The 12,088-nt window shown below is 40.5% G+C and overlaps 1 protein-coding gene across 5 annotated transcripts in view; it reads right to left on the bottom strand.

The window, feature by feature from the left end:
• nav2a (neuron navigator 2a) overlaps positions 1–12,088 on the bottom strand; it is a 133,476-nt gene that overhangs the window by 3,396 nt on the left and 117,992 nt on the right. For 4 of the 5 annotated variants that reach the window (XM_088991440.1, XM_088991442.1, XM_088991441.1 and 1 more), the window contains 14 exons: positions 10,206–10,289; positions 9,393–9,516; positions 8,263–8,450; positions 5,942–6,114; positions 5,117–5,270; positions 4,852–5,038; positions 4,476–4,576; positions 3,652–3,747; positions 3,397–3,574; positions 2,915–3,150; positions 2,698–2,849; positions 1,853–1,924; positions 757–953; positions 556–674 (listed from right to left, as the gene is read on the bottom strand). In XM_088991440.1, the coding sequence (XP_088847566.1) occupies positions 556–674; positions 757–953; positions 1,853–1,924; positions 2,698–2,849; positions 2,915–3,150; positions 3,397–3,574; positions 3,652–3,747; positions 4,476–4,576; positions 4,852–5,038; positions 5,117–5,270; positions 5,942–6,114; positions 8,263–8,450; positions 9,393–9,516; positions 10,206–10,289 (2,061 nt within the window). The remainder of the gene's footprint in view (positions 1–555; positions 675–756; positions 954–1,852; positions 1,925–2,697; positions 2,850–2,914; positions 3,151–3,396; positions 3,575–3,651; positions 3,748–4,475; positions 4,577–4,851; positions 5,039–5,116; positions 5,271–5,941; positions 6,115–8,262; positions 8,451–9,392; positions 9,517–10,205; positions 10,290–12,088) is intronic. The other variant, XM_088991444.1, reaches the window with a different exon arrangement.

Here is a 12,088-nt window from a genome sequence, read left to right as displayed (position 1 = left end):
TTGTCTGTTTATCGGCCTATTTATTTCTTTATTTATTGATTGGTTGCTTGATTTAGATTTATTGATTGATTGCTTACTTGATTGATTGATTGATTGATTAATTGATGTATGTTTCTCTGAACAACATATTCAGGAGAGGGAATTATTAGTGTCAAGATAATTACCAGTACACAGTGGTTAAAGTTACATCAGTGTATATAATAATGCAAAAACTTAATTTGAAAGAAATTACCGTAATAAAAAAAAAACAGTTAAAAAAAATATTGTTACCGTAATTTTTATATATAATTAATTATATATAATTACCGTAATTAAAAAAAAAAAAAACAGTAATCCGAAAACTGACGTCTTGATTGAAAAAGATTGTTTGTTTTCACTGTTTGTTTTGTCTTGCACTGAACAAATATTCCATTGATTCAAATTAAAAAGAAGTCAACACGAAATATCAATGAAACATCGCCTGCCAATACTGCATTTTTGGTGCATCGATGTGTTAATTTCATACCTATTTTCTTAAAGATTAAATCCTCAAAAGTATGCGCGCGCGCGTGTCACCTGCAATCCTTCCCGAACGGCCTCCAGCATGTAAGGAACGATGGAGTAATTCCACAGGTCGGTGAACCAAACCCCGGATCCCTCCACATCCATCGGACACGACAGGAAGAGGCGAGGACCTGTCGGCCGCCGACGCGCAAGACGTTAGCATCGCTTCGCTAACGTCGCCAACGTTTACGACGAATCCCGGCTCTCTCTCACCGACGGTGACGTCCGAGGAGCTGTGCGTCTCCAGGAAACGGTTGAGATGGTGCCACACCTTCGGGATCCAATCGATGATCTTGACGAGCTCCGCGTTACGCGTCCGACTGCCGATTTCCATTTCAATCAACTTCCGGCGCAGGAAGCGTCCCAGGAAGCCTTTGACTGGCTCTGTGTGGTTGGCGCATAGCACCCACCTGATGAAAAGTTACGTTAAAGGACAACCCACAGCATTTTTTGTTTCTTAACTGACATCAGAAAAACGTTTTATAGCATCTCAAATAGCCAAAACACGCAGGCTGATATTTTTAGTCAAATGCAAAACAAAAACAATAAAAATGACGTCAAGTGGCCCAAAACTGCCACAAAATGAGCTTGGAACTGGGCAGATTCAGAAAGTCCCGCCCCCTTCTTCGTGACGTCACGCCAAGATACTCCTTCACAAACTGCCTTGCTCCAGAATCAAAACAATGGCTTCAGATTCGAGCCATCTGGACTCCAACGTAGCGTCCCAGAAAATGCACAAGATGGCGCCCAAGCTCAGTTGGAAATGGACTGATTTGTCCGGTGGGAATTTGTGTCTACTAGTATCAAATAGTAGTCTTGGTGATCGATGAGAAGGTTTCTTCAGCCGTCATCTGTACAAAAGTGAAGGTTTCGGACGTTTCGCCTCCTATCCAAGAGGCTTCGTCAGCGAACTAAAGTGTCTTGGTGCAACACACGATTCACCATCGCATTATTTATGTTTTCTCCTTATGATTTCGCCATCAACACAGTGTTTTCAGACGAAAAAAATTACCCAAAATGCATTGTGTGTCACTTTCTCGGTCAGGGGCGTTCCCTCCGTGACGTCACGTCAGAAATCATCACCAACTCGAAAACAAGACTTCCTGAATATTCAGCGCGAGTCTTAAAAGGTAAAATATAGCTAAATGCTATGGAATTTTTTATAAAATTCGCTCAGTAGAAGTCATTTGAAGTGATTTTACAAATTATGGACGCAACTTGTCCGCAGGTGTCGGTTGTCCTTTAAGTCAAACATCATGTCAGGCAGAAGAATTTTCAATATGCAAAAAAATAGTCATAATTTGTTCACCTGAAGTTGTGGTGAAGCTGCAAATTGGTCGCAGACGACGTAGCTTGACTCATTGTGCCGATGATATATGGGCTGAAGGGAGACAAAATGCACATGGGCAAGATCTTCATATTAGAAAAATCATAATACATTTCATTTATAAGTGCCATTCAAAACTCTCAAGGTCACTTTACAGTCACAGGATCAGGTTTTCTGCGGGTGAGCAGCGGCAGCCACACGCGCTAGAGTTCACTGAACTTTTTTTAGCTATTAGCTATCTGTTCGCTATGTATTAGCGATCTATTCGCTAGGTATAAGCTATCCATTCGCTAGGTATTAGCTATGCATTCGCTAGATTTTAGCTATTTGCTAGGTATTAGCTATCTATTCGCTAGCTATTAGCTGTCTATTCGCTATGTATTAGCTATCTACCTGCTAGCTATTATCTATCTACCTGCTAGCTATTAGCTATCTATTCGCCAACTATTAGCTGTCTATTCACCAACTATTAGCTATCTATTCGCTAGCTATTAGCTATCTATTCGCCACCTAGCTTGCTATCTATTTGACTTCCAGGTTGAGTGAATGTGACGCGTGTGGCTGCCACTGCTCACCTACAGAAAAAAACTTTTCCTGTGACTGTAAAGTGACCTGGAGAGTTTTGAAAGGCGCTTATGAATGAAATGTATTATTATTATTATTATTATTATTATTATTAAAAATCCCATCAAAATTTCAAATTACAAATAGAAGAAAACATTTTTGGGGAGCATTTGGTGTACACGTGGACACATTCAATAATAATAATAATAATAATAATAATAATAATAATAATAAAAATAAATAATAATTTGAGTCTTCCCAACCTGTGTTCATGGCTGCTGTCGAAGACCCCGTCGAAGATCTCACTCAGGGAGCTGATATGATGCAGGTTATCCAAAATGACCACCAGGGGGCTCTCCTCACCCACCACCCCGCTGCACCGCTCGGCTAATCCCGACAGATACTGCCGAAGCTCCTACCACAACATTCCAGATGCTACATTTCCATTTCATAACTCTCACGATAAAATAAAATGTTCACCTTGCTGGATTTGTGGTCCACGTTGAACGTGACGACAGCTTGAGGGGTCAAAGGTCGGCCCCGGAGGAGCAGCAAGTGTTGAGAAAGCCGATTGGCCAGATACGTCTTTCCCGTGCCGCTCGGTCCCGACAGGATGACCCTGCGATGCTCCTTCAGCAGGGCGACGTAACGCTGAAGCATCGGCTTGGGGATGAGGGTGTCAAATACCAGCGAGTCGACGCTGTCGCTGCTAACGCCTGTAGAGCCATGAAACGTATCAAAAAACACGAACTTTTTGCTTTACGAATATTAAATTCGCGAGATCTTGGCATATGAACTAGTTTTCGGGAAAGACACAATGGCTGGCAGACTAGTTTTCCACACCCACTTTCTTTCAGTGCACTCGGTGCAGATAATCATTGAAAAAAATGGCAGAAAATCATAACCGGGAAGTCGGATCTTCAGCTGACACCCAGATGGTCGTTTTCAGACATTTTGGATACCTTTGAGCTGGATGTTGATCGTGTTGCTGTCCCCCACCAGGTAGCCACACGGTAGCAGTTCGGGGGTGTGGGCGGCGCAGGGGCTACGTGGCCTGTGGATGTCTCCGATGTTGTATCCCTCCACGCTGTCTGAGTTCAAGCCCAGCTGGCTCAGCGGGTCCACGTGGGTGATGTATTCCTAACGGACACAGAATTGCCATTTGAGCAAATTCAAATTCCACGTCTGATAGCGACGTCGGAGAAATCGACTCTTACTTTGAAAAGCCGTCGGACGACTCCATCCAAAACATCCCATTTGGTCTTCCCGCTCACGCCGATGCAGCCTATGAGGAAACTCGGACAGCGAGTTTCCTATGAGTAAGAAAAACACGCCTGTATTGATTTCCAAAATCCAAAACGTTTGCTTTCCGTCAATGTCTTACTGATGGAGAATAAGAAGGTAGCCTATTTAAAGGACAACCGATGCCTCCGGACAAGTCGTGTCCCAAAAAAAAGCTATCAACCCAGCTAAACAGAACACGATTGATGAGGAACTAGATAAAATTATCACATAGAAAGCACCTACATGGGATCATTCCTCAAGATGATGAAAGAAGAAGGTTATGTTCCTCATCAAGTGTTTAATGCTGATGAAACCGGCCACTCCATTCCATCAAGCCATCAACGACCATCACAAAGGTCAATAAAACAAATGTATTATCCAGTACAGTTAATTTCTTTAATTATAATACCATATCACATTTATTATACATAAAATAAGGTCTATTTTGTGTAGTTTTAAGGCTTGCTTAAAAAAATTAGGAAGTAGAAAATTATGTTTTATGGGGACCTGGGAACGGATTATTCTCATTTTAATGGTTTCCTATGGGAAATTATTTCTTGGGATACACACTTTTCACCTTACACACTCTGTCTGGGAAACAATTAAGTTCGTAAGCCAAGGTATCACTGTACTCTCAAATAGCTTGGCAGAGGGCTGCAGAATTCGGGCATCTGTCATGAATGACAGCATCCCCTGCCGGCAGTAAAAGACAATCTTCCTGTGTTCAAACCTTCAACCGAACATTTCTGAAACTTACCCGACCCCACATGCCGTCCTCGTCGAGGCTGACGACGATCTTGACGAGGCGGCCCTCTTTCCTCATGGCCCCGTCTCCACCCGTGTCGTCCAATAGCATGTCTGACAAGAGCAACGGATCAATTAAGATTCTCGTCTTACATTTTATCTTTCACCGGAGCGGTCAATCAACCGTTTGTAATTGCATTGGAAGTGTTTAGAAGATGAACTTTCCGCTTTACACACACTTAGTGCGAACCGATTAAGTTGGTAAAGTGAGGTATCACTGTCCTCTCAATAAATAGCTTAGCACAGGGCTGCAGAAGTTGGGCGTGGGTCATGGATGGCTACGCCCCCTGCCGGCAGTAAAAGACAACCTTCCTGTGTTCGACACCTACCCAAACTGGTGGATTCGCTTGTGGCGAGGTTCAGACCGTGCTGCGAGACCCCCGCACCAGACGCCGGCACCTGCACCGGACCACCTCCGGGTGGCGACGAAGAGACGGAGACATGAGAAGCCGTCCGGTTGCCATGACTCTCCAGCTTCAAGCGATCATTCTCCGCCTTCAGCTTTTCGATCTCCAGCTACCAAGAAGAACGCCAACGGGCACGTTGAAGACCGATCGTCTGCCTGCCGTCGAGTGAGATTCGGCGCCCTCAAACCTGCATGCGGTTCATGGCCTCTCGTAGCTGGTCCAGCTGATGGGCGGAGCTAAGCGCTTCCAGGCGGATATCGGTTAGTTTCATCTCCTTCTCCCTCAGCTCACTACGCAGTTGCATTACCGTCTCCGCCTCACTGTCCAAACACTCGGACAACCTGTCAGTGAGATTAAACAAATAAAGAAATAGACCCTTTTTTTAACTGCAATTTTGGCCAGCCAGCATGTCACACACTCACACAGCAATCTACTAATAATAATAATAATAATAAATACGTTATATTTTAAGCGCCTTTCAAAGCTCTCAAGGACACTTTACAGTCACAGACAAGCATAGGTACTATAATAAATAAAATACAATCATAAAATAGAATACAATAATTAAAATACAATTATATATATATATATATATATATATATATATATATATATATATATATATATATATATATATACAGTAAAGTCTCGTTATATCGATATCGGATATATCGATAGTCCCGGTTATATCGATACTATTTCTATGCACGCACGGAGAAAATTACATGCAAACATGGTCGGATATATCGATAGTCCCGGTTATATCGATATTTTTTTGGACTCCCTTGAATATCGATATAACGAGACTTTACTGTAATTTAAAAAATATATAGTTTTATATAAAATATCTTTAAAATACTAATAAATAATAATCTATACAATAGATAGTTAGCTAAGTAGCTAATTAGATAGCTATATGGATAGCTAGCGAGCTAGCTCGGCATAGATATACTGTAGATATATATATATAAATGTAACATTTCGACAATAATTGGAGTCCAGGTGTACATACAGCGAGTTGGAGTGCGTATTCCTGAGCATGTGATTGGTCGCAGTGGTGCCATTATGAAGCAGTTTTGGGGACGAAGGCAGTGAAGAATCGGTCATCTCCTCAATATCCGAGTGGGAAGAAGCCGATTTGGGAGATTTCTTCTTGCTGAATGCTTGCTTGAAGGAACTTCGCAACTGCAGGTCAAAAAAAAGACAAAGACAAAAGGGGGAAAGACATGAAAATGTTGTTGACGTCTTGGAATCACTCCAAAACCAAGAGAAGGGAGGAAGTGCAGGGTCATGCCGAGTAAAGCAGTGGAAAACGGTGTTGGAAATCAAATTCACTGCAGTGAAAACTGACGCTGACTAGTATTAGTATTAGTATTAGTAGTATTATTATTATTACTAGTTGTGCACCTTCCAAGCAGCTTTCAGTCTCGAGGAAAATCACTTCATTTATGTATGCATTTATTTGCTTATTTATGCATTTATTCATTCAATTATTTCTAGATTTATTTGGTTAGATTATGTATTATCTATTATTTATCTATTTATGTATTTGTTGATTTTTAAAATTTTAGTTATGTATTTACATATTTATGCATTTGTTAATTCATGTATGCATGCATTCATTTGCTTATTTGTTGTATTTATTTATTCATTCATTCATTTATTTCTATATTTATTTGATTCGATTATTTATTATCTATTATTTATTTATTTGTCTATTTGTTGATTTTTTTAAATTTCCTTTATGTATTTAAGCATGTATTTATTTAGTCATATTTCATTGGTTTATTTATCATATATTATTTATCGATGTATTTCTTTGTCTATTTATTCATTTTTGAAATGTTCTATTAATTCATGTATGTACATATATATGCACATATATATGTGCGTATGTATTTATTTGTGTATTTATTTATTATTTGTTTGTGTATTTATTTGTGTATTTATTTAAGTCATGTTATTAGTACGCTTTATCATTTCTCTTATCACAAAAAAAAACAGATACCATTTTTTTTTGAGAGTGGCAAAGTATTTCAGGGTGTTTTTTTTTTTTTTTCCCTTGCGCAAATTGTCGTTTTCGTGTTTATTATGTTTGTGAAAGTCATTCTGAGTGCCTTGCACGCTGGGTCCGAGAGGATTTCAGCTGTGCTGTATGTCACGCATATTAGCGTAGTTGATAAGAAAGCTGACTTTGACTTTGAAGAGCTTCAAGAAGGGTGCGTGTCAGGACAGGCAGTGCTGCGGAAAGGAAAATGCTTCAAGGAAGTAGCAGTGGCAAAAGGGGAAAGGAGGAGGAAGGAGGAGGAGGGAGGTTAGTAACCTAAACGGAGCTGCTTTTTAGTGGGCATGGCATGGCGCACTCCTCTTACCTCAGCGACCTGCAGCGTGTAGCGAAGCAAATGAAGACAAGAGAGACAAAACAGCACAGGGCGTGCGGGGGTTAAATATGTCTTGATGGCCACACACACTTGCCAGGCGTGTCGGAGTCAAAAGCGGACTCACTCGAGGGCACTTTACAGTCACAGGATAAGTTTTTCTGCGGGTGAGCAGCGGCAGCCACACGCGTTCACTCAACCCGGAATTAACTCAAATATATAGAAAGCTAACTAGCTAGCTAATACAAAGCTAATAGATAGTTAGCCAGACAGCTAACTAGATAGCCAGCTAACTAGCCAGCCAGCTAGCCAGTTCGCTAATAGATAGCAAATAGAAAGCAAAGAGGTAGCAAATACCATGCATGAATGCAGATAAAGTGCATTCATGCATGCTATTTAATAATTTATAATAATAATTCGTAATAATAATAATAAAAATACATGCCATTTGAAACTCTCACGGTCACTTTACAGTCACAGGATAAGTTTGTCTGTGGGTGAGCAGCGGCAACCACACGCGTCAGCGTTCACTCACCCCGGAAGTAACTCAAATAGATAGAAAGCGAGCTAGCTAGCTAATTGATAGCTAGCCAGCGAGATAGCTATACAGCTAACAGATAGCTAGCAAAATATTTAGCCAGCTAGATAGCTAATACATAGCAAATAGATAGCAAATTTGAGTGACAATGACAAAAACCCTGGCACTGGAGTGGCTACATTTTTGCACATTGTCTGGCAGTGAATGAGTTATTTTTTTAGATGTCTACATGGGTTGTTTTATGATTTTATTACTCGACTCATGTTGACAAGTAGTTACAAAATTACCGTTTTAATATAAGTTAAAAACAAGAGATGGAAGATGAAAAAAGACACAAAGCCAAAGACACACAAAGAATGTTTTAAACTAACTAACTAAAAATAACTAATAAATCTGACAGCGTTTGTCTTATCTTACCCAATTCTTCTTGTTTTTCTTCTTATTTTTGGCATCGGCGTCCATGTTGGAGCCCACGCTGGAATGACTGGTCGCGCTAGCAACGCTGCTAACGCTGTCGGAGGAGTGTTGCCTTCTGATTCGAAGATCTGGTTGCTGCTGCTGTTGCTGTTGTTGCTGCAGTTGCTGAAGGTTGCCGTGACTGCCAGCTGGAGCAAAGCAATCACATCGCTTGACTTTCGGGAGTCAAACTGACAACCCTCTTGTTTAAACAGTCATACCTCGGTTTTCGGACATCTTTGCTCTTGACCAATCCAGTTTGCGATTAAAAAAAAGGGAGTTTTTTTGTGTCTTGGTTTACAACCAAAAATGGGTTCTGGCGCAAACTGAGCGCACCTGAATGCACCATTCGGCTCCCCAATCGCAGCATAATAATAATAATAATAATAATAATAATAATAATAAGAATAAGAATAATAATAACAATAATAAGAATAAGAATAATAATAAATAATAAATAATAAATAATAAATAATAAATAATAAATAATAAATAATAAATAATAAATACATGTGAGCAGCGGCAGCCACATGCGCCAGCGTTCACTCAACCCGGAAGTAACTCAGATAGAAAGCTAGCTAGATAGCTAGACAATAGATAGCCAATAGTTAGCTAGCTAGATATGTAGCCAGCCAGCTAGATAGCGATATTGCTAACAGATAGCTATCTAGATAGCCGGCCAGGGAGCTAGATAGCAAATAGCTAGCTATCTACAATAGCTAGCTAGCAAGATACGGACTGTCCGTTAGCACAAGTACGCCAGCACTGTTTCTGATTGGGAGGAATGTCATTTGACTGTCATCTCCGGACAGCTCTGAGGCCCCGCCTTGTTCAGCAGATATGTCACTTTATTATGACCGATGGATTGTCTTCGTTTCGCATTCCATTGTGAATCGACGTGTATGTATTGTTAAATATTGATTACAACAAAGCAGACATTGATTATAATGGGACATTTGATTTTCAATCAAATCTGTTTTCATACCTGTTTCTGGAACGGATTATGGTCGAAACCCCAGGTTTGACTGTTGATATTATTTTATAACACACACACACACACACAAAACAAAAGAACAGAAACCAGTGCGTACCCGTCGTCTCCATTTTAGCCGTGAGCTCGGGCGTGTTGATGACGCCGTTGATGGCGGCCTGAGCGACAGCGTTTTGCTTTTTCAGCAGCTCGATGGTCTTCCTCAAATCATTCAACTCGGAATCCTGCCACAGGAAAAGCAACTTGAAACGATCATTCGGGAGAGTTAAAGGACAACCCACAGCATTTTTTTTGTTTCCTAACTGACATCAGAAAAACGTTTTATAGCATCGAAAATACCCCAAAACACGCAGGCTGATATTTTTAGTCAAATGACCAATAAAAATGACTTAAAGTGTCCCAAAACTGCAACAAAATGAAACCGGAAATGGCCAGTTTCAGAAGGCCCCGCCCCCTTGTTCGTGACGTCACGCCAAGATACTCCATCACAAACTGCCTTGCTCCAGAATCAAAACAATGGCTTCAGATTCAGAAAAAGATGCTTTCTTGTTACTCATCCAGCTACGAATATGATTCAAATAGTTCTGAAGAGGAAAGCATACATGTTTGCAATCAATTAAAGAAGTCCTTCCGTATCAATTCGAGCCGTCTGGACTCCAATGTAATCCAGTGTCCAATGTCGCTTTCTCAGTCAGGGGCGTTCCCTCCGTGACGTCACGTCAGACATCGTCATCAACTCGAAAACAAGACTTCCTGAATAATCAGTGCGAGTCTTAAAAGGTAAAATCTAGCTATATAAGCCGTGGAATCTTTGTAAAATGCGCTCAGTAGAAGTGATTTGAAGCGATTTTACAAATGATGGACGCAACTTGTCCGAAGGTGTCGCTTGTCCCTTAAATAAAACGTTGCTCACCTTTTGCTCAGCCGTCAAAGTGAGACTCTTCAACCTGATGGTCATGTTGCCCAAACTTTGCTCAAACGCCGCCACCAGGTGAGCCTGCGGGACGTTGACAAATCACATCTGCTCTTACATCTCGGCACATTTACATTGGGTGATACGATCATGTGGAAACTGATTCTCTTAATCAATCCCCCCCCCCCCAAAAAAAAAAAATAATATTAACTCATGCACTGCCAGGCGATATGCAAAAACGTGCCCACTCGAGTGCCAAGGTTATTGTACTTTCACTCAAATTCCAGGACCCACAGAAAATTGAGTTGTAGGACTACATAAACATTCAATTCAGCGTAAGAAATGTTTGTCTCTCTTCTTTCAGCAGAAAAAAAAGTTAATTCCTAAGTGGCTCTGGAGTTATTTGATCTTGAAATGGGAGTGGTTGTACAAAATACATACATAATGATTTATATAGCGCTTTAACAACAGCCAAAGCTGTAACAAAGCGCTAGAATGGACAAAAGGAAAAGTAACTCAAATAGATAGAAAGCTAGCTCGCTAGCTAATAGATAGCTAATAGAGAGCTTTCTAGCTAGATAGCCAGCTAGATAGCAAATCGAGAGCTTGCTAGATAGATAGATAATAATAATACATTTAATTTATAAATGCCTTTCAAAACTCTCAAGTACACTTTACAGTCACAGGATATTTTTTCTGCGGGTGAGCAGCGGCAGCCACACGTGCCAGCGTTCACTCAACCCGGAAGTAACAAAGTTAAAAAATAAAAATAACAAAAACACAAAGACACAGAGTCATTCATTCGTCAGCAATGTCTGTACCCTCTTTGTGACATGAAGCAGTTCTAGGTTGAAACAGGAGAGGATCAAAGCATCCTTTTCAGCAGTGGATCAGGGACGTCATGTTAGAATGTGCACGTCTATTAGAAGCTAAATGTTAAAAGCAAACACGCAGCTGTAGCATCCATTGACAAAAAAGAGATTGTCTCATATCTCCTGTCCCACATAAATCCGCCTCAATTCCAAGCCGCGACAGTGCCACAAATGTATTTACACATTTATTTATTTGTGCATGTGTGTCTTTATGTATTTATTTGTGTGATTGTGTGTATTTCTGTAGGTATTTATTTATTTGTGTGTTTATTTATATTTATGTGTTTATTTATTTCTGTATTTATGTATGCATTTATTTTTGGGATGGACTTCATGTTAAAATGAAATCGATTTGTTATTTTTCTTCCCCATCTTTGACCGCATAAGTTTTGCTGCGCTTGGCCGCTTATCTGCCGTCTAAGTCGGTGCTTTTCGCCGCTTTAACCGCGGGATGACAGATAAGAAGCAAAAGGCAAAGGTCTTAGATTACAGCAAAGTCGTGTTTTAGCACACCGCTGTCAGGTCGGCCCGCATGTGCCTCGAACATTTATGACATTTACAACTAAGAGTCCAAGGTGTGTGTTTGGGGTGTGTGTTTGCGTACATGCGTGCACGTGGGTGTGTATGCTGGGAAGACATCTTGGCAGGGAGGTGTCCGAGGGTGGAAGAGAAAAGCACTTGGGTTACAGTTGGGCCCATTCGCTAAATGTGAGCAAGTGGCTGGAGGGGATATTCTTCTGGATGGACTCAAGTTTGGGTTTTTTTTAGGGTGAGGAAGGGGTCGGGGGGGTTCAAATGTCGGCTTTCACACAGAGAAATTAAGTTTGAAAAAAATCAAAACAGACGATAATTCAAATGGAGTATATACTTAACAATAATATCATCATATAAACATCTATCTAGCTGGATCGCTATCTATCTAGCTAGCTAGCTCTCTATTTGTTATCTAGCTGGCTTGCTATCTTACTGCATGTATATGCAGTATATATATATATATATATATATATATAT

Source organism: Hippocampus bargibanti, linkage group LG03 (assembly GCF_051943395.1).
Source record: "Hippocampus bargibanti isolate YZ-2025 linkage group LG03, ASM5194339v1, whole genome shotgun sequence".
Taxonomy (NCBI): Eukaryota; Metazoa; Chordata; class Actinopteri; order Syngnathiformes; family Syngnathidae; genus Hippocampus; species Hippocampus bargibanti.
Note: the sequence above shows the minus strand (reverse complement) of the source record. Positions and strands in the feature narration are given on the sequence as shown.